At 53.0% G+C, this 21,438-nt stretch overlaps 1 protein-coding gene across 4 annotated transcripts in view; it reads right to left on the minus strand.

Moving 5' to 3' along the window:
- MEGF11 (multiple EGF like domains 11) overlaps positions 1 to 21,438 on the minus strand; it is a 218,629-nt gene that overhangs the window by 39,016 nt on the left and 158,175 nt on the right. For all 4 annotated transcript variants that reach the window (XM_044392025.2, XM_026478347.3, XM_044392024.2 and 1 more), the window contains exons 8-9: positions 20,013 to 20,225; positions 12,714 to 12,888 (exon numbers count right to left, since the gene is read on the minus strand). In XM_044392025.2, coding sequence (XP_044247960.2) covers positions 12,714 to 12,888; positions 20,013 to 20,225 — 388 coding nt within the window. The remainder of the gene's footprint in view (positions 1 to 12,713; positions 12,889 to 20,012; positions 20,226 to 21,438) is intronic.

Below are 21,438 nucleotides of genomic sequence, written 5' to 3' on the forward strand. Positions count from 1 at the left end.
CTGATTCCTCCCGGAGTCTCTTCTGAGCTCAGAGAGGGCATCACAGGCTAGTGAGGGCTTACTGAGCTCTCGTCAGAGGTCTTTGCATCTTGCTGGGCCACCCCCAGGTCCAAGGTCCCTGTGGTGTTCTTGCATGCACAGTGGGAAGCCCCCGCACAGGGGGAGCAGGTGTGGGCAGGACTCTGGTCCTCACCACTGTCCACAGCCCTGCGCCCCTACAGACAGGGTGGACCCACTGGCTTAGGACAGACGGCTACCCTGGGGCTGCCTCCTTGGTGCCAACCGGGACTTACCGCCCTCTGTCCCCTTCTGTTCTTACAATAGCCCTGCAAGGAGGAATTACCTTCCTAGAGAAAGAACCACCCTAGAGAGAGGCCAAACCGAGGCTGGAGGGGCCAACCTGTCCTAAGTCACTGCGGGAAAGTGGCCGACCGACTTCACAGACCAAGCTCTCCCCTCAACCTGGCCGCCTTGACGGCAGGCAGGCCAGCAATGCCGGGGACCCAGATGTCCTGAGTGCCTACTGTATGCCATGCCTTGGACTAGGTGGCTTCCCACACATCCTTGTTAAATGCCCGCTACTGGCAGAGGCAGAAACGGCTGCCAGGGACTTCCAGTGGGCCAACTTAGGGGGCATTTGTGTCTTGTGTCAGGAGACATCTACAGTGTGCCACCAGAGCGGACATGCCACTGTACTACGGAGAGGTTATGTCCCCATGGGAAGGAAGCAAGAAGTCTGCACGAGGAGGTGGTAACAGGGCTGAGCCCGGATGCTGCACGGGCAGGGCTTGGCCAGGAGGACAGACAGCAAGGGCATTCCAGGGGAGCCGTAGATGGAACAAGGCCTGGTGGCAGGGTAAGGCGATCTGTTAGGATTTGCTGGAGCCCCAGGGCTGAGGGGCTGAGGTGGGACAGGAGCCTGGGGGGCAGACCAGCCGGGCCAGGGAGGCCACGAGGGCCAGCCTTCATACTTTGCCCTAAAGGCAAAGGTGGGTCTGACAGCAGGTAAGGGACTGAAGGTTCCAGCCTATTTTAGGAACCCCCTCCCCCAAAGGCAGGAGTCTGGGCCACTCCTTTCCGGTTGAGAGAGGCTGAGAACCCAGACCCAGGCAAATTCAATCGCTTACTGATTCTGGACTCAGTCATTAAAGAAAAAGTTCTAGGACTGACTGCAAAGAAAGTCCAGCAGTTGAGACCTGAGAAGCTTTTCCTGGGGAGCAGACATGGAGCAGAGGTAGAAGCTGCCCCTGCCGCCCACACATCCCCCCGCCCTCCACCTGCAGATTCTCGGCATCTTCCTAAAGCTGGTGCCCTGTGGATTTTTCTGGCTCTCAGAGGTTTCCCAGCCAACTTCTCACAGAACGCTTCACTACACATAATGTGGGCGTGGAATGTGCTCCCCATTTAAGGCCCCGACGCCCCAGGGGGCAGGTTTGAAGGGAGCATAGAGCAGATCTGGCCTCCCTGGAGGAAGGGACATGGTGGGCGGAGCCTGTCTGGGGCTGCAGGTGGGGAGAAGAGGGGAGCGAGGCCTCAGAGGGAGAGGGGGCAGGAGGGGCGTGTCTTGGCAGCACCTGCCTGGGGAGCGGCTCAGCACTGGGCTCACATGGGCAAGGCCAAGACGCTCAGGGCCGCGTAAACCACTCGGAGCCTGTTTCCCTGTGTATAAAACGGCGGCAGTGACATCTCACCCCACCAGGCTATGAGAACACATGAGACGACAGCTAGGAGAGCATCTGGTAGTGGCAGAACTGTGATATGGATGGGTGTCATGGTGGGGCCCCGGGGCTCCGTCCACACCACCACCCGGCAAGCAGACCCCTTCCCTGAACTACCTGATGGATGCCTGATTGCTCTCCAGTTGGGTGCGACTTTCAAATTCGGGGCTCGTGGCTGGAGCACCCCCGTGGCCATGGTTAAGGTTTTATGCTGGTGCGGGGTGGGGTGGGGTGGCGGCAAGGATCCTTCTGTGGGTTTGCCCACAGGAGGCAGGACACAGAGGTTCCAAGGGGCTCCAGAATCTGACTATTGGGTTTAGGTCCTGGCTCTGACACGTATAGAACCTTGGGCATTTTATTTTTTGAGTTTTAGTGGGGTATAACTGACAAACTTGGGGCACGTTATTCACTTCTCTGTCTCGCTTTTCCTATCTGCAAAATGGGAATGAGAGTAGAACTCTCCTCCAAGGGCAGCGGTGAAGATTAAATAAGCTGACCTGCGTAATCTTCTTGGAGCGGCGCCCGGCCCGGAGGAAGCGCCATAACGCCGTAGGCATGTGATTATCACACATGGTCCATAAGAGCGCCGGCCACGGCCGACGCAAGGAGAGATGCGGAGATTTACCTGCACTGGGCCACGTTCGTGGTGCTTGCCCTGTTTCCCCTCACCCCGCTGGTGAGCTTCCAAGTCAGGCTCCCCTGGCTCAAAGCCGGTGCTCTCCCCACTGAGCCAAGCAGCCTCTACCTAAGAACCACGGGGGTAACGGGAACGAGCGTCTACTGAGCACTTACTGTATGCTGCGCTCTCAGTGGTGGCCCCATCTCCCCACACAGGAAATGGAGGTCACGGGCGACACCGTTTTGTCACATCCCTGCTCAGTGGCTCCCTCTCGCTTGCTGAATTCAGCACAGGCCCCCACCCTGCTCTGCTCCCACTCTCTCCCTTCACATTCCCTTCACCCCTGCTCATCCAGGCCATCGGGGCCTGAAGGCTGGCGTGCGCCTGCCCAGCTCCCCTGTGCCTGTCTTGGGAATTCACACCCCTCCTCAGAACTCTAGGGGAGGTGAGAACAATTATTTAGGAGTGTTTTTGGAAAGAACTTTTGAGGTTCTTTTGTTTTGTTTGTGTGTATGTGTGTGTGTGTGTGTTGTGTGTGTGTGTGTTGTGTCTGTGTTTGTGTGTGTGTGTGGTGTGTGTGTTGTGTGTGTGTGTTGTGTGTGTGTTGTGTGTGTGTTGTGTGTGTGTTGTGTGTGTTGTGTGTTGTGTGTGTGTTGTGTGTGTTGTGTGTCTGTTGTGTGTGTTGTGTGTGTTGTGTGTGTTGTGTGTATGTGTTGTGTGTGTGTTGTGTGTGTGTGTATGTGTGTGTGTGTTGTGTGTGTGTGTGTTGTGTCTGTGTTTGTGTGTGTGTGGTGTGTGTGTTGTGTGTGGTGTGTGTTGTGTGTGTGTTGTGTGTGTGTTGTGTGTGTGTTGTGTGTCTGTTGTGTGTGTTGTGTGTGTTGTGTGTTGTGTGTGTGTTGTGTGTCTGTTGTGTGTGTTGTGTGTGTTGTGTGTGTTGTGTGTATGTGTTGTGTGTGTGTTGTGTGTGTGTGTGTGTTGTGTGTGTGTTGTGTGTGTGTTGTGTGTGTGTGTTGTGTGTTGTGTGTGTGTGTTGTGCATTTACCCCCATTGTTAGTTTCCTATTAGCAAACCCCACCTTGAAGTAATTTATTCGGGATCTTTTTCTGCAACATCTTTCATTTTCTAGACATAATCACCCTTCCCCTCCTGGGGTGCCTAATTACTCCCGCAGATGGGATTATTGGTGCTAATGACTAAGTGGGGAGATGGCTGGGGAGGGGCCGGGCCAGGTGGGGTCTCTGAGCTGCAGGGCAGGGGTAGCAGGAGGGGAGTGGGTTCTTCCTTTATTCCACACCTGCCAGCTTGGTGAGGGAGTCAGTCTGCGGGCCGGGCCCTCTGCTCCTCCTCACGCCTGTGGGTACACACACCCCAGCATTTCCTCCAGGCCTTCCCAATAGTGTTTCATTTCAGCTTTACATCGGCCCCAGGAGACAGGGACACCTATCTTCGTAAAAGACGAAGTTAAGGCACAGAGAGGTGAGGGGACTTGGTCCAATAGCGAGTGGCAGCAGAGCCAGGGTTGGGACCCAGGCGGGCCTCCCGGCTGGCCTTCTCCTCGGTACTGTCCTCCCCGCCCCGCACAGCTGTCCCGAGGTAAGCACGGACTTGGAGCCATAAGCCTTGGGTTTGAGGCCCAGCTTGACGTCCTCACAAGTCACACCACCCTGGACAAGACTTGTAACTGCTCTGAATTTCAGTTTCCTCATCTGTGCCACAAAGCTAACAATTCTCGCCCTGCTTTCCTCACAGGAGAGCCGTGAGACCAACAAACCCAGGTGCGAGGCGGCTGGGTGCTGTGACGGGCCGCCCCAAAGCAAGGGAGGGAGACTGAGGGTCCCAGCCTACCTCCCCTCAAAGACAAAGCGAGGGAGGGCACTAGGCTCCCACTGAGGAATGAGGTTGCCGGGACTTTCCCCTCTCCTCAGAAAAGGCCCCAGAGAGTCTCCAAAGGGCTCATTTCTCACAGATCCACAACCCTCTCCTTTCCAGACAGTTCTTATTTGTGGCTCAAAGTGCAGGCTCTGGGTTCAGACAGTCACAGGCTCAGCTCTTGGTGGCCACTTACCAACTAGGGAAGGTCACTTCACCTCTCTGAGCCTCGGTTTCCTCATCTGCAAAGGGGATCCTGACAGCCCCCACCCACAGGGTTGTTGTGAGGATTATATAAAGTAATGGAGCAGGGGGCCTGTCATAGTCACTCAGTGCTCCAACGGTGAGCCTTCACACCCTGCTTGTCAACCTCCTCCAGACCCTTCAGGGCAGCTCCTCTGACTGGCGGCCCAGCCCCGCCCTCCTGAATCTGTGGGGAGGCAGGGCCCGGAGCCGGCAGGGGCAGAAATCCCATCAACACCAGAGACTTGGACAAAAAGAAAACTGGGGAAGCTCAAACGCGGACGCCTCAGCTCCCACACCCTCTTCTGCTCCAGGCGTGGACCAAAGCCCCAGCTCCAGACCCCAGTAAGGAGGGCACTGATAAGGACGTGAGGAGCACAGCAGGAGAGGACGGCGTGACATGGGAACGTTTATTTTTTGGAACAGAAGAGTCAGCAGTTTTCCCTAATAAAGCCACTAACCACGGGGTCCCAGAGGGGGAAGGCTGGACTCAGCCTTAGTGACATAAACCCAATTTTCCCTACTTTGCTCTGTGGATTAATCGCCAGCATGATTTAACACTCTGCTGACTGTTCCCCCAACCCCATCCCTCTCTGCCCTGGGAAAAAACAGATGTCTGCTCTGGGGACAGCAAACTCAGGAGCAGGAGGTCAAGGGAGAAAACGCATGGGACTGGGAGTGAGGTCACCTGATTTCCGTCCCAGTTCCGCCAATGATTTGCTGTGTGACCCATTTTGTGCTCACGCTGACCCTGAAGGGCAGGCACTATCAGCCCATTTTACAGATGGGAACCTGGGGCACAAAGAGGCTGAGTACGTCACCTCAGTTCACGCAGCTGAGGGACAGACTTGGGATTCCAAGCCTTGCCTGACCCCGAAGTCCATGCCTCTGGCCTCCAATGCCTCATCCCTACACAACGCCATCAGGGACCTCGACCATCATGGCAGCCTTTGTTCGAAGCATTGTACACATTTATCTAATTCAGTCCTAAGAACACTAGAACACAGTACCATTATTTACCCTGTTTTGTCGATGAACAACCAAGGCTTGAGAAGCATAACCGGGCCGAGGCCACCCAGCAGGAAGGACGGGGCTGGGCTTGGAGTACTGGAGTGTGGCGTGTATGCACTTATATTTTTCGATCATTTCTGCTAGTTTGCACTACCTGGGCCCCTCTTTTCACACGGGGCAGGGCAGCTAGAGGGTGAATTCCTTGTCTCCAGTGCAGCAGCCAGGAAAATCTTCTATTATAATTAGGAAGCTAGTCAATGGCGGGAGGCGGGGACGGGGCATGGAAAGCTTAGGGCTAATAGCCGGCGGACCTCAGGTTTGATGAAGAACAAAACAATTAGAACAGGAAACGCACACACATGTCACCTGGCGGTACTTTCTCGGTCCACATTCTCTTCCGGCCCTGCAGCTGTCCTCCCTCCTGAGTTCCAGCTCGGGAGCTGCACGAAAGGCAGACACGCATTTTGTCCAGCTCCAGGGTGAGGGCTGGGGGGGGGGGGGAGTGATGTCTTTAAAGGACACCAGAAAGCTTGGAGGAAAATTCAATCACTGCTTCACTGATCTGGATTTTCATAACTCTCACCCCTGTTCTGCCTTCCCTGGCCAGAGCAGCTGAGGTTTACGACTGACCTACCGACAGCACAGAGGAAAGGGAGAAAAATGTGGAAACGAGTTTGTTCATTTGGGTGATGGAGTGCCTGCTCCCCTCGCCAGCATGCAGGGTTCAATAACAGCAGACAGGACTTCAAAAAATTGCAGCATAAATAGATGAGCCCTTTAAGGTAATAGAAATTCTGTCATCCAGGGGAGAAATATAGGCCCCGAATCCCATGGGCGGGGACACCAGGCTCCTCTCCCCCGCTTCCCATGCTCCCCATACCCATTATAGCCAGAGCTGAAAGGGAGCATCTGCGCTGAGCAATGACCAGAGGGCCCCTTATCTCCCAGCCACACGGGTTCCACGCAGGGAGGAGGTCTGGGATTCCAGGCTCTGCAGCTCTGGCGATCTCGCAGGCCATTCGCTGCAGGTGCTAAGGTGGCAGCAATTAGTCCGAGAGCAGCAGAGGTGGCTTCATCAGGCTGGCCACCTAGGTGAGGCCTTAATTGAAGCAAGCTGGTCGGCACAGGCATGCGCAGGGGCTGAGAAGCTGGCCTTCTCCCCCCACCCCCAGCCCGCTCCTGTGATGAGGAAGTCTATTCTCGGTTCTGTGGCTGCCCTTGGGAACCCAGGAGCCCCCATTAATCCTGCTGCTCCCAGCCAGAAGGAAGTTTCAACTAACTCTACTCTCTTCCTCTTGCTTCTCTTTCTGCTTGTACCCCCAAAGAGGGCGTTTCCGCCAAGACCAGGCAGTCTCTTCAGGTAGGGGACCCCCTGGGGTAAATAACAACAGCAGTGGCAGCACTGACAATAATAATAATTAATGATAATAATAAGCTAACTCTTGCTGGAAGAGTATTAATATGCCAGGTATTCTAGTTATTTTATATGTACTAATTAATCAGCCCAGTAATCCAATAGGCTTTATTATTTTTATTTTTTTTAAAGATTTTATTTATTTATTTGACAGAGAGAGATAGTCAGCGAGAGAGGGAACACAAGCAGGGGGAGTGGGAGAGGAAGAAGTAGGCTCTTAGTGGAGGAGCCTGATGTGGGGCTCGATCCCATAACGCCGGGATCATGCCCTGAGCCGAAGGCAGATGCCCAACCACTGCGCTACCCAGGCGCCCCCAATAGGCTTTATTATTATTGCCCTTTAATATATGAGAAAAGAGAGGCACAGAGAGGTGAAATATCTTGACCAAGGGCGCACAGCTAGTAAGAAGCAAGGCTGGTATTTGAAGGGAGGAAATCTGGCTCTAGAGCCTCTGAGTAACCACTACGCAGTATTATGTAAGGAAGAAGCTTTACCATTTGCCGTCCCCCAACCCAGGAAAACCCAGAGATGATGTTGGGGGACAGCTATTCTAGTCCCACTGCCATTACCTGTTTGTCTAAACTGCAGAGAAGCCAACGGGTATTTTTCAAGCCCCAGCCCTGCTGGCGTGGGCCCTCAAAAAATGCCATGAATTTCTTTCCTATAAAGGTCAGTTCTGAAAACTTCTGCTTCAAAGGTATTCATTGCTCTTCCCCCAAATTTCATTGATTCCGAAGCGAGTACATTAAGAGAGAAGTTCATATGGTAGACATGGACCAGGCGGCAGGGGAGGCAGTTGGAAGAGTGGGTACAGAGTTGGAGGGAGATAGACTCTGAGTATGAGGAGATGGAAGGCTTAATTCTGAAGACAGGAATATTCAGGGAAGGCTTCATGGAAGAGGCAGCCTTTGCTCTCAGCCCTGAAAGGCTGAGAAGGATTTTCATAGACTAAGATAAGGACAGTGGGGAGGGCATTCTAGGAGGAGGGAAAAGCTTGAGAAAGGGCACAGGCAGAGGCCCCCAGGCAGACACTGTGCTTGGGGAAAAGTGAGTTATGGGTGGCCACAGCACAGGTTTACAGCAAGACTTAGCAGGAGATGAAGTTAGGGTGGACTAACTAGTTTTAAGGGCAGGTTACAAAGGACTGGAGTTTGAGTTTTGTTTGTGGGTAATGAGAAGCCATGGAAAAGGATGATGTGACTCCAAATTCTAAGTGGATGGAGACAGCTCCACTTAGTCCCTTCAACCACAGTTCAGCTATTCCCTCCTCCCTTCCTGGATTAACCTTCACGGGAACACGTGCAGGACTCTGCTGGCCTGAGCCCCCCTGGGTCATGTGACCCTCACTCTGCCCTTCCCCGCTCCTGGTCCCCCCTGGTGTTCTGACTGGGTGAGGACCCTAGGTTCTAATAGAACAAGAGCAACCTTGGAGGAGAGCCTCCTGGTGGCTGTCCGAGGTGCTGAAACAATGTCTCTCCCAATCTTAAACCCTCCCATTTTAATGACCAGTTTCCATAACACTGTTCCTGTTGGGTAGAGAATATCATTCCCACTTTACAGATAAGAAATATAAGTCCTGAAAGTTAGCAGAACCAGTGCTAGGAACCTGGTTTCTCACCTTCCAGTTCAGGGCTCTTTTGCCCCGCCCAGCAGACCCAATGCAATTCAGCAAAGCATGCCTCAAGTGACTCCACGGCTGTTGCCAAGCTAACATGTAAAATACCTAGACTTTATTCCTATCTCCAGCCCTATGTCCATTTCCCCAAACATTGACAGGTGTGTCCACCCCACTATGCCTCCTGAGACTGACTATTCAGGGTGACCCACGGGTGCTTGGGTGGACCTGCTTGGACCCATAGTTGTGCGTATTCATGACTCTGCTTGCTCCAACAGGAACCCCCGGGTGTAGGTCATCTTGACACTCTCCTTGATGGGAGGGGTGCTAGGCTTGGAAGAAGCATTGTTCCCCTACTATTCTCACAGTGCACCAATAATTACTATCATTTTACGTGTGCTTACTATGTTCCAGGCACTGAATGACAAACTTTCCATATGAAGATTCTCAGTCTCGTGGCAAAGCCTCCTCTTAACAAATGAGGAAACTCAGGCTTAGGCAGGATAAGTGACTTGCCAGGAGGCAGAGTGGGGATTGGGAGGCAAGGATCTGAACTCAGTATTGTGTGGTTCCATGGTGACCTGTCAATCAAAGTCTATCATCTAACCTATGAGAGTTCAGTGGCTTTGTGATCCTGGGCAAAGTCACTTATCCTGTTTGAACTTCAGCTCCTCATTTTCAAATTGAGGAACATGAAAGTGCACCTTCACCAGGCTCTTGTGAGGGATAGAGATGAAGCATGCAGCGAGGACGCAGAAGTGTTTGCTACTAGTGTGAATATGATTATCGCTGAGCACAAGCTCTTTGAAGGCTGGGTGGATGTCTGATTAGCCTTTCCGTACCCCCAGCTGCCCCCCAAGTCCTTGGCAGAGTAAATATCTAGAGCTCTGGGAAAGAAGGAGAAAGAGTGTGAGGGCTAGCACACCCAGAGCGCCAGGTGGGGCTTGCTCCTGCCCCATATCCTCATGGCCTCTGCAGGGGTTGGGGACCACCTGGCTGGAGCATCACGTCACTGGACTCCCAGGGGTGGTTCTGCACTACCTTACTAGTGCTCCTGAGGCCATTCTCAGCCCTCAGAGACTCTGCTTTCCTAAAGCTATCCCCACATCCTCCCTAAAAAGCCCGTGGCCGGGACAGTTCTGGTGGGAAGGGCCAGCTGAGGATGTGGCCTCACACCCATTACCATGTTGGTTACTCACATCCGATAGCAGGCAGTACTGATGTGACTCCCATCTTACAGATGAGGAAACTGAGGCCCAGCAAAGTGAGGCAACATGTCCAAGTTTAGGGAGACTAGGATGGAGGTCTCTAAACACTCAGAAAAGGGCTCTTTTAATTAGTCTCTAATTAATTGCTCATCCTAAAAATCTTTCCAGGAAAAGGGCAGCTGCATAAATTTATAGGCTAACTAGCAAATAAAGGCATTGCTAATTATTATTGACTGCAGGGCATTCTGGGGAGGGTCTCAGCCAAGTCGGCTCTGCTGATTGCCTCAATCCCTGACCCTGACCAGAGTTAGCTAATTGCAGGAAGTTGCATTCATTCAGAAGCTGGGGTAAAGGCAACAGTAATGAGTTCCCTCTTGGAGTCTGGTGCATGCAGGAATGAGTCACGCTGGACGAGAACAATTGACTGTTCTGTAATCACCTCCAGCAGCTCCTGCTCAACACCCAACAGGGACTCAGAAGAGCCTTTCCAGGTATAATGAGGCTGGGCAGGAGGAGATGGATGAGAATTCACGGGCTCTCACCAGGGCAGTTTGGCTTACAATCTGTCTTAGCCCCGAGCCCCAGGCAGGTGGGACTCCACAAAGAGATGATTCCTGCAAGTGCCAAGTCTCCCAAAGTTCAAGGGCAGGAAGTCATTTGCATCCCAGGTGGGAGGAAGAGAAGCAGTGGGCTGGCCTCCAGACTGCAGGAGCCCTGGCCTGGGGGCAGTGCGCACAGAGACACTGGCCTTCCTAGCCCTCGAAGGGTGCTAATTCTTCCTTCGATTGAGGAACAGTGACCAGGCAGGCAGTTGGGGGTGAAGAAGGGGAACATGGGACTCTCGGCAGACCCATATACGATGTGTACAACCTCTCCCTTGGCAAAGACACACACACACCCCTCCTTGCTCCTACTTTCCTTTATATTCCCCAGAGGGGTGTGTTTCCTGACATGGTCCATGGAGTCCACAAAGTGGACCACCTTAGAAATCAGTGGGTTCATTTCCCCCTGCACACTTATCATTTACAGATGAAGGAATTGGGACCCTGAGAGAGTTGGCCACCTGCCCAAAGTCATAGTAGCCAAACTGGGACCAGGGTCAGAAGGCCCCACTAACAGTTCTGGTGTGGTCAGTTCACTTCTGCTTCTGTCTCCTGATCACTTGGTGGCATGAAATTTTTAATCCCAAACAACTATTCTCTCCCACCCGAGCCCCAAACCTAGGGCACTCCGTTTTTCTGTGGAAGTGATGGCCAAAGCTCACACCGATCAACGTGATTTAGAAAGGAGACCTGCAGGAGGAACAGACTTCTTTCTCTTTCAAAGATGTCACTAGAATTCATTTTCACCCAATTTTATCTGCACTAGGGAGGAGGAAGAAGGAACTGAGCAGAGTTTTGTTCTAGAGACCAGGGCAACCTGCCCGCAAAAGTCTCCAGGCACAATCCACACTCCCACACCATGACTAGAGCTTCCTTATAGATCAGAGGATCTCCACCTTGGCAGCACACTGGCCTCAACTAGACCAAAAGTATCAATGTCTCGGGGGTGGGGGGCAGGCATCGGTGTTTATAAAGCTCCACAGGTGATTCCAATGGGCAGCCCAAGTTGAGCACCACCCCTTCCTACTCAGAGTGAGGCCACCGACCAGCAGCACCGACATCACCTAGAGCTTGTCAGAAAGGCCACCCCCACCTACTGGATCAGAATCTGCAAGGTCAGAGGGCCCACTGCTGACTCATACACTCACTAAAGTGTGAGAAGCACCGGGGTGAGGTACCTTCAACAGTCCATCTCTCCACCTGGCAGCAATTTTGCAAGGTGTTCCACTCCAGGGGTGAGGAAACCCAGCCTGAGAGCGGTTAGCTCACTGGCCCAAGGTCACGCAGTCGGTGCCAGGACAGCCAGGATGTGACCCCAGTCTGGTTCCAAAGACCGCAGTTTGTACTACACCAACCACTTCCTGCAGCGCAATGAAATACACGGCCGTGGGGGACCCCCAAGCGCTTGGGTCCTCAGACCCACTGGGCATGCCCCGCCTTCAAACAGGATTCCACTTCCACTGTCAGGTTCCCTAACCTCATAAAAACCAGCATAATTCATGAGAAAGTACAAATAGTAAACATGTGGGGGAAAGGTTCACTCTCCCTAGTAATCAGAGAAATGCAAATTAGAACAACATCGAGGAGCCATTTTCTACCGATATAACTAGCAAAAAAAAAAAAAAAAAAGAAAGAAAGAAAGAAAGAAAGAAAGAAAGAAAGAAAGAAAGAAAGAAAAAAGAAAAAAGAAAAAAAAAGGATGTTAGCAAAGTTGTTTTGAAATAGGTACATTCGTACATGGCTGGTGGCGGTATAGATTTATACAACCCTCAAGGAAAGTAATAGGGCAACATCCATCAAGAGCCATAAATATATTATGCCCACTGACCCTGGGAATTCACCCTAAGGAAATAATTCAATAGGAGAGGAAAAGCTGTTTGTAGGAAGATGCTTATTGCAACATTTGCTGTGAACATTGGAAACAACTCAATATTCAGCAGTAAGGGGATGGCTGAGTAAACTGGGGGGCCCGGCAGCTCCTGCAGTGGTATGCGGCTATTTAAAATGATAATTAAGAAGCCCGAGCAGCAAATGTGGGTGAAAGCAAGTAGAATGCAAGACGGTGTGTGTACTGCAGTTCTCATGATGTAAAACACTGTGTGCACAGGATTCAGACAGGGAGGAGCTGGGCTCAGTGACAACAGCTGTTCCAGGGTGAGGGGACAATGGAAAGACCCTCTCCTTCTATTACATCTACAGTCACAGAAACCAGCGGAATCGGCCCTTCGAGAACAGCCTGGGGGCTCTGTGGTCCAGAGCCCTATCTCTGAGCGGGCCACAGAGACACTCCCATTCTTCATCCCTGGGCAAAAGGCCACATCCCCCGATTCTCCTCAGAGATGGGAGGAGCTGGTCCCTCCACTCCTGTGTGGGGTGGGGAGTCTGGGGCCATGGGAGACCCTTCCCATCTTACCATGAAGCCCGGGGCACACGTGCAGCTCCCAGTGATGCTGTGGCAGTCAGCGCCGTTCTGACAGGTGCAAGGCAGCCGGCAGCCGTTGCCGTAGTAGCCAGCAGGGCAGGACTCGTTGCAGTGGTGGCCAGACCAGCCTGGCTGACAGGTGCACGCTCCAGTTACTGGGTGGCAGCTGAGCAGAGGACAGAAGAATGAGAGGACAGTCTGGCCAGGGAGGCAGCCGAGTCCCACCCTCTGCCCACCCCAATTCTGGTCTGCCAGGGTAGCAGGATCCAGGGGCCTCTGAGGTTAAATTGTGCACTGCCTTGTTTGTCAGAAGGTGCCAAGGTCACATGGTTTTAACTGGGGCTCACGGTAATTTTATAATTTGCCGCAAGTCACATAGTGAGGAAGCAGCAAAATCGGGATTATAACACAGGTGTTCTGACTCCCAAAGAAGTGCTCTTTCTAATACAAATACACGGAGTCCAAAGAAAAAGGCAGTCTTCTTCAGTCCCTTCCCTAGGACTAGGACACCCAGAGCCTCACTCCCACTGTACCAAGGCAGATGCCTGGCGTAAGGGCAGGCACGAAACGGTTGCAGTGATGCCCAGTGGTTCTGCATATTGTAGATACTCCACGGACATTTGCTAACTTAAAATGAGACCTCAGGGCAGATGTGGCCTTCCGCCTCTGGCAATGTCTACACTGGAGAGAATACCTTCCATCTGGGCTTTGCTAGTGCTTTTTAAGGGTTAGTGTGATCGTCTCCATCCCCATCCATCCCCCCCGAGGCAGGGGATGCCCGGCATGACCAATAGAGAGCGGGCATTCCCTGGCTAGCTGAGGTCTGATCCAGCAGTCACTATCCATTCATGATCAGAGGGGATGCCAGTGTGGTGACCGTGTGCTTCTCAGAGCTTCTAGGGGCAAGGTAAATGCCCAATGGCCCCAGCTACAGTGTCTGAAATCCATCACTACATTTGCTCAGAGCCCACACTTCCCACTGGGCTGCTCCCAGCTAGAGCAGGGCAGGGGTATTAAGGTCGGCACATTCCTGGGAGATCTGAGACTCCTCTGATGGGCAGTTTGGCTTGAAGACTCCCCATCTTGCCAGTCTTTCTTAGAACTGTGATACAGCCTAACGCTTTCCACCCAGCCTTCCTTCCTTCCCTCTCCTCCACATGGGTCAAACCTACACTGCAGCGTGATGTTTTCCCAGCCTCCCCAACCCCCTCCCCATTTTCCCTCACAGCTGTCTCCCTAGTAAATCTCTTGTATGTGGGGAGAACTCAGACTAACACTCCAGAGAAGACGCTGGATGGTAGTGACAAGCCGACCTTCCTAGATTTCCTGTGTCACCTGCCTCTCAGCTCCGGAGTCCAGCTCAAGGGATAGGATCAAAAGAAACATGCTTTGGGCTGGCAGGGGAGCCTGGGTACAAGTCTTCATTCTGCTAAATTCCACAAGGACATGGGCTTTGTCTCACCGGGTGACTGGTGGATCCCCAGTGCCTGGCTTGTATTCACTGCCCCATTAAGTACCTGGGAGTGAACAGTACTTTCACTACGAGTAATTACTGTCTGTGTCTATGGACTTGTTTATCATCTGTCTCCCCCACCAGGTGGCAGCTCCATGGGGGGAGGCCCTCTGTCTATCTCACCTTCTCTGTATTGTACCCCAGGGCCCCGCAGAGTCCCTGGCACATTGGAGATGCTCAGTACATATTTGGCAAATGAATTAATGAATACACTAATTGTGTGAAGCCCAGCCAAGCTCTTTCTCTTCCGGGAGCCCTGGTTTTCTCACAGAAAATGAGGGATGGACAAGAGCAGACAGTTCCTGAATAGTAAGTGGAAGTAGCTAATAATCATTTTGGAAAAGGTTTAGCCTCGTTCATTACCAAGTCAGAATAACAACTGGAAATCACTTTTCCTCTAACAAAATAGTAAAGTTTTTGTTTTGTTTTGCTGTTTTTTTAAAGAAAAAGAACAATACTTGATGCTGGTAAAGTGTTCTGGAAAACTGTTTGGGGTGATGTGTCAAGAGTCCTAAAAATATTCAGACCCTTTGGTCTTATAATTCCATTTCTAAGATTCTAGCCTAAAGAAACGATCAGAGTTGTGAAGCAAGATTTATGCACAGAGATGTTCCCTAAAGCATTATTTATAACAGTGGGGAAATGGAAGCAATTTAAATAATAATGTGACCAGGCTATTAAAGCACCAGGCACTTCACACATATTTCTCATCTTCAGATAAGCCTGCGAGTTAGGCATGAGAGCCTCTATTTTACAGACGGCGCTTGGAGGTTATGTGACTTGCCCAAGGTCGCACGGCTAAGTCAGTGGCAGCGGGGACTCAAACCCAGGGTTGTCTGACTGGCTCGTGACGCCCCTGACAACAAAGTGCTTGTTAAATGAATTATGACAATTTGTATGAAGGGATGTCAGAGAAGTATTCAAGTGTTTTCCAAACTTGTTAGTGATATAAGGTGAAGTGAAATAAGGAAATTATATACAGTCATGATCTAAAATATGGAAAAAAGATGTCTATATATATACACATATATATACATAGTGAGAGAGAGAGACAGAGACAGAGACATGAAGAATGAACAAATCACAACAAAATGGTTTTGGGGCTCACCTCTGGGTTGAGAAATTATGAGTGATTCGAAGTTGTTTCCTTAAATTTCTATGTATTCTCGAACTTTCCCAAACTGGGCATCTGTTACATTTATAAACAGATGTAAAACAATGAAAACTGTATGTAGAAAAGAAGACTCATGCAAGGGGATGAGGGCTTAAAGACTTCCTGACCTTCCTGGCTCCAGACAAACTCCTCCCTGAGCCCCACACTGTGAGGGGGAAACAATAGGTTGCACGGGTGCTATGGGGCGCGGGGGCCCCCGCGTGGTGGCCCTGACCTTCAGCCGGACAGATGTGGGCCACGCCACTCTGTCTCAACACTCTGAGCCAGCCCTTCTCGGTTCCAAACTTCCAGGGGCCTCCCCAGGGGTTAGAGGGACTGGCTCAGTGACAGCCCTGGGGACAGACACACGAGGACCTAGCAAGCAGAGTTGGCCGTGGCCATCAGCTCCGCCCAGCCCCAGCGATGCCAAAGGGTCTCAGGCGCGCTTCTGCGCTTCCCATCGGTGGACGCTCTCAGCGCAGGCGCTGGCTCTGGTGGGCCCACCACGCTGTGGGGAGCCTGCAGGCACGCACCGGCTGGCACACGCTGACTTCTAAGCACTCCTGCGATGCCCGCTTGCTGTCTCCGCTGCCCGTGTTTTGGCTGCTTAGGGCTGTGTTCGGTGCCAAATTTACTTTCCACTCTGAGAACCAGAAAGCTCAAAACGGATTCTGAAATCACTTCTTTCTCTCTTCCTAAAATTCTATGTAAAAAACAAGATTTCTAGTTTCTTAATTTGATGGCTTATCATCTATTATAAAACTTCTGAAATCCCTTTCAAGAGACAGTGAGGAGCGATGGCTGGTGGAGTGGTTTAGGACCCAGCACTGGGTGCCTTCCTCACGTCCGCTCTCTCCTAGGCACCCCCTGCTCCCTGCTCCCCTCCACTCCGTGGGGGCACAGCCATTCCCTTTGGTCACATGGTGGGCAAGTGACTGCTGGTGGGGCTCAGACAGAAGTCACAGCAGTGTTCAGGCTGGCTCAGTTTGCTCTCAGTGTTATTTTTTTTTTTCCTTGCCTTTCTGCCATTTTCCCCAGATACAGATTAATCACAAGTTAATAGGAGCCGAAAGCTGAACAATACAGGAATCTTTTCAGGGTGGATTTTTCTGTCTTTTTTTTTTTCTTCTTTTTTTTTGGTTGCTCTGAGATTTCTATCAGTGCTGCATCTGTTGGCTAAATAAAATCTTTCAAAGGTAATACACGATCATGCTGCTAGAATTCGTCTATGACAATCCAGTTGTGGAGGGGACACGACAGAGGCCTGACACACGGGCATTCTCTTTCTCAAGGTTATTCCTTTACGAAGGAGGAGCATTTCTTTGTGTGTGCAACGGAGTGTTTATAAAGAGAACGACGTGATGGGGGAACCTCGCCAGCCACTTCGTCCTTCCCCAGGCACATGGATTCAACCCCTTTGAAGCAGCCTCTCCAGAGGGGGCACCAGGCAGACGGAGGCTGGGGCCGGATGAGTACGCTTTCCTTTGGTCGGGGGCTAACAGTACTCTGTCCCCCTGGGAAAGATGCTCAAGGCCTTGCAAGCCTTCTCGGTGGGGCTCTGTCGTACGCTCTCTTGGAAGCCAGGGGGACAACGGGGCTAGGCTTCTGGGGATCCCACACTCCATGTCTCAGGGAGTTGGGGGGAAGCGTCCCTTCCAAAGACCACAAGAGAACTTTTACCCCCACGGGGCTGACGAAGGTGATGGACGGATTGGGAAACTGAGACACGGAGAGGACAAGTACACGTAACAGGACATTTGCTCAGACAGAGGTACTTCTGAAGGCAGGACTCAGGGGTTCCAGACCCCACTCAGGACAGCTTAACTGCCTCAAGACTAGGAGTCAGAGTCCTCCCTCTACTTTTCTTGGGTCCCAGAGAAGGCTCTGTGATGGGACAAAGGCTCATGGAAGAGAAGAGTGACCTGTGTCCCCACAGAAGAAGAGAGGTGCTCTCTGTGACCGCGAGAACACAGCCCCGGGCAGCAGAAGAGAGTACAGTCAGGCCAGAGGCTCTAACCGTGGGCGATGTAGCCTCTCCCCTCTGCACCCAGGAAACAGCTTTGCCTGTCGAACTTGGGGGGCTGGTTGTTGCTGCTGGCGTCCAGTGGGGAGAGGCCGGGGCTGCTGCTGAGCACCTGGTGAAATACATGAGTTCCCACATCAGAGAATTATACAGCCCAATTGTCAATAGCGGCCAGGCTGAGAAAGTCTTGAGTGAGAGTGAATGAAAACGTGTGAGTGTCGTGGGTTCCGTTATAAGGGCCAACGTGCCGATCACTAAAAGAAATAATAAGGCAGACATCAGCTCGGGGGCAGAACCACCTAGAGGAATGGGCTGTTTCGAAGGAATTCAGGGATTCTTCTCACTGAAGGTCTGCTCTGTGCCAGGCACCGGGCCACGCTGAGGCCGCAGAGGGGGACCAGCCAGGCCACTCCCGCCCTCAAGGAGCCTAGGCTGTGACACAGCTCGGTGTCATGCCGACATTGAGGAGCCCAGCCTGGAGCCCCAGTTCTAAGAAACACTACTGACTCCTAGTCCCTGCCACAGGACACGTGTTAAAGACACTAAAGCAAACAGTCATCAGTGTTGGATGGGCTGGGATTAGCGACGGAGAACAGGGAGTCCTTCCAGATTAATAATGCAGCGAGGACTCCTTCAGAGGAAGAATGAATTATGCAGGGCATGGCTGCTCAGGCACAGGAGGAAAACAATAGCTCTTTAATTGGGGGATTGGTTGGATCTCTGAGGAAGGGATTCTCCCTGCACTGGACCTCAGCGGCGGCCTTGCTTCCCGGCCCCGAGACAGTCCTCCCTTGGCCGCCGGCAGGGGTGGGGGCTCCCGGTGCTATTCTCCACCAGTGCAACGGGCTGAGGCAGCTGCCCAGCCCCTGGCCAGCCGTATGGAGCCCCTCTCTTGAGAGGCTTAGAGCTCTTACCCTGTCCTCCAGACCTAGCCCAGATGCCACCTCCTCCAAGAAGACCTCCCTGACCAGCACAGCAGTTTCCTCTGGTGCTTTCTATACACAGCCCTGGTCACAGTTACTTGAGCACATGTTGGGACCGATTCTAAGATGCACTTTCCCCCACATTTCACATCTCAGATACTGGGTGTGCTGTACAGTCAATGGTGCGTCATGGTTGCGTGGACAGCATTCTCCTTTCTTAGCAGTACATAACACAGAGCTGTGCCTCACTCCTGCTACTGTCTCGTATTTGCAGAAATATGGTAGAAGGTGCTCGGTGTGTGCGGGTGCTCCAGACCCGAGTTCCTGAGGGCTGGACTGGTGCTGAGGGACTCTCTTTCCTCCTTGTGGTCGGCCCTGCAGGCACTTGGTGTTTGCTGAGTGGAAGACTGAGTGAATGAGTGCTCGGGTCATAGACGGGCCCACTCGGCTGGCCGCAGAGCCCCTTTCATCAGCCTCCTTCCCAGCCCTCTGCCTTGCGGGTGGCGACACCCTAGCCACTCAGCTCCAGGGACTGAGGACCAAGGACTGATTCCACCTGAGCCACAACACTTGCTAAGATGCCCCTGCTTGCGGTGACCAGAGGCTCTTGGGGGATTTGTGGAGAATCAAAAGCTGGAAATGAAGAGGGGGCTGAGGCCGAGTCCTGGCCATCCCAGCAAGCGGGCTGCAAAGAAGAGGCATCTCTGGCCTGCAAACGATAGCCCCCTCCCCCCGAGCTGCCAGTCCTGCCCTGAGCTGTCCTGCAGGTCCGAGGGGAGAAGGGAGACTCCCCCACCCTTCAGCACCCAGATAAGAGGCAGCCACATCAAGGGCCCTGGAGGCCCTCTCTGGGGCCAACAGCCTCATTTACTACCAGAGGGTGCTGCCAGCTGCTGCATGAAGCAGGAAGTGAAGAGATGCGGACAGGAGGACTGGGGGGCGGCCCTGGCTTCTCTGCTCCCCAGATTCAGGCTCGTCTGGAAGCAGCGCTTGGCGCCAGCTTCAGCTAAGGTGGCCTCAAGCCCAAAAGGGCACAGAGTGCAGGGAGAGGCTGGCCCTGATCTCTGTCTCTCCTGCTTCTCCCCCTTCCTGCTGGGACAGCCCTCTCCAGACCCCGGGAGAGCACTACTGATCTCCAAGGTCCCTTCCAGTACTGGCCCTCTGTGGCTCAAGCCCCTGCTTCTGCCCCGGCAGTCTTGTCTCCGGGCCTCTAGGGGTTGGGGAACGGCTAAGTTAGATGTGGGGCCTGTGGAAGGGACATTTCTCAAGGACAATGCCCTCAGAGCCTGTGGCACGGGAGCCCAGCCATCCCAGCACCAGGGGACCCTGCGGCTCCATCCCACCCCGCTGCCCTGAGGATCGCCAAACTCCCTCCTTGCTCCTTTGTGGTGGGTCTCAGGTTGGCCCGTTTTCCAAGCTGGCAGCCGGGTGTGGCAGACAGAGGCAGGTGACTTGGGTCCCAGTCCTGGCTGTCTGTACAGCTTTGGCTTCCCCTTCTTTTCATCAGAGTGGTTAGTTAGCAAAGGCAACTACTGAGGTCCCAGCTCTTTCGCTGTCCTGCCTGGGTCACCGAGCTGGAGACAGGGTCGGGTGGGGATGTCTATGCCCTGAGAAGCCCCCTCTCTACCAGTGCCTGCCCACCCAAGCATCCCCAGGCCCCCTGGACCCCAGCTCATACCTGATGGTGTTGTCGGCATTACAGGGGCAAGGCAAGGTGCAGCCTGGGCCATGCAGTCCCTCGGGGCACAGCCGCTCCTGACAGCGCGGGCCTTTGTAGCCAGGCTCACACTCGCAGGCGCCGGTGGTGGGCAAGCACTGGCCCCCGTTGTGGCAGTCACAGCGCTGAGAGCACTGGAAGCCGAACGTCCCGAAGGGGCACTCCTCTTGGCACCTGCAGGACAGCAGACCAGGGCTGAGGCTGTGCCCCCTCGCCACCCCTTCCAGATCCATCCAGCACGCACCCTCTGCCTCCAGGCCCCGGGCCTGGCGTGCTGCACCCGATCCCAGCCTCCCCTGCTCCCTTCTCGTCCTTCAGGAAGCTCCTGAGGTTCAGTCCCCCAGTCAGGTCCCCGCTTCGTGCCTGGTCCCCTTCTCGGTCCCCTGGAACTGAGTTTGTACTATCAGATTTCATTGCTTCTAAGCCTGAAATGTGGTTATTTCATTTTTTGATTGCAGTAAAATATATGTAACATAAAATTTACCCTTTCAACCGTTTTTCAGTGACATTAAGGACATTCGCATTTTGAGCAACCATCACCACCATCTCCAGAACCTTTTCATCTTCCCAAAGCTGAAATTCTGTACCTGTTAAACAATAAACCTTATGCTTTTAAAATACGTTTGAGCATTTCCGCCATCGGTTCCGTTTTCTTACAACTCGCGGCATGTCATGGGTTAATTATCAGTGTTCTCATTCTTAGCAGTAGATACGATGATGCATTTTCCCATCCGTGGCCTCTTAGGTGTGATGAAACGTAGTCCTTTCACTTCTACTCACTGTTCCTGTTTTTGTCTTTTGGGCGGATGGCCAGTCTCCCTGGGTCAGCCTGGAGACGTGTCTTCTCCACCAGTGTGGAACTTTCCCGAGCACAAGAGGCACGCTCCTTCACTAGATGGGAGAATCCCCCACGACAGCGACTATTTCCTCTTTCTTGGACGGGGGCACGGGGTGGGGTGCCCAAGGCAGAAGCTGAGCCGCTCCCACCAGCCGGCGAGCACCCCCCTCCAAGGAGGAGGGCTGAGCCCCTTTTGTGTCAAGCAGTTTGCCTGCTCCTTGGAGCTCCCAGGGTAACCACAATCATTCCACTCACTGCATCACAGCCACTGGTTGTACATCCTCTGTGGAGGACTGTGGCCCCCACTGCTGACTGCCCAACACCCCTCACCCCAGACCGGGGCTGTTCCCCAGTGATGCAGAGTCACTGTCACTGCCCCCGGATCCTGACAAGGTCAGGGGGACACCTGGGTCACCCAGGGTAAAAGAGGTGGGTGGCTCCTGTGTCCCAGAGACAAGGGAAGTGGCCTCTGGGGTTCTGCATGACCCACGTCCCGGCACGGCTCCAGCGGTGCGGAAAAGTCAGTCCTGATATCTGCTTTCTTGTCAT

This window comes from Ursus arctos, unplaced genomic scaffold (assembly GCF_023065955.2).
Source record: "Ursus arctos isolate Adak ecotype North America unplaced genomic scaffold, UrsArc2.0 scaffold_28, whole genome shotgun sequence".
Taxonomy (NCBI): domain Eukaryota; kingdom Metazoa; phylum Chordata; class Mammalia; order Carnivora; family Ursidae; genus Ursus; species Ursus arctos.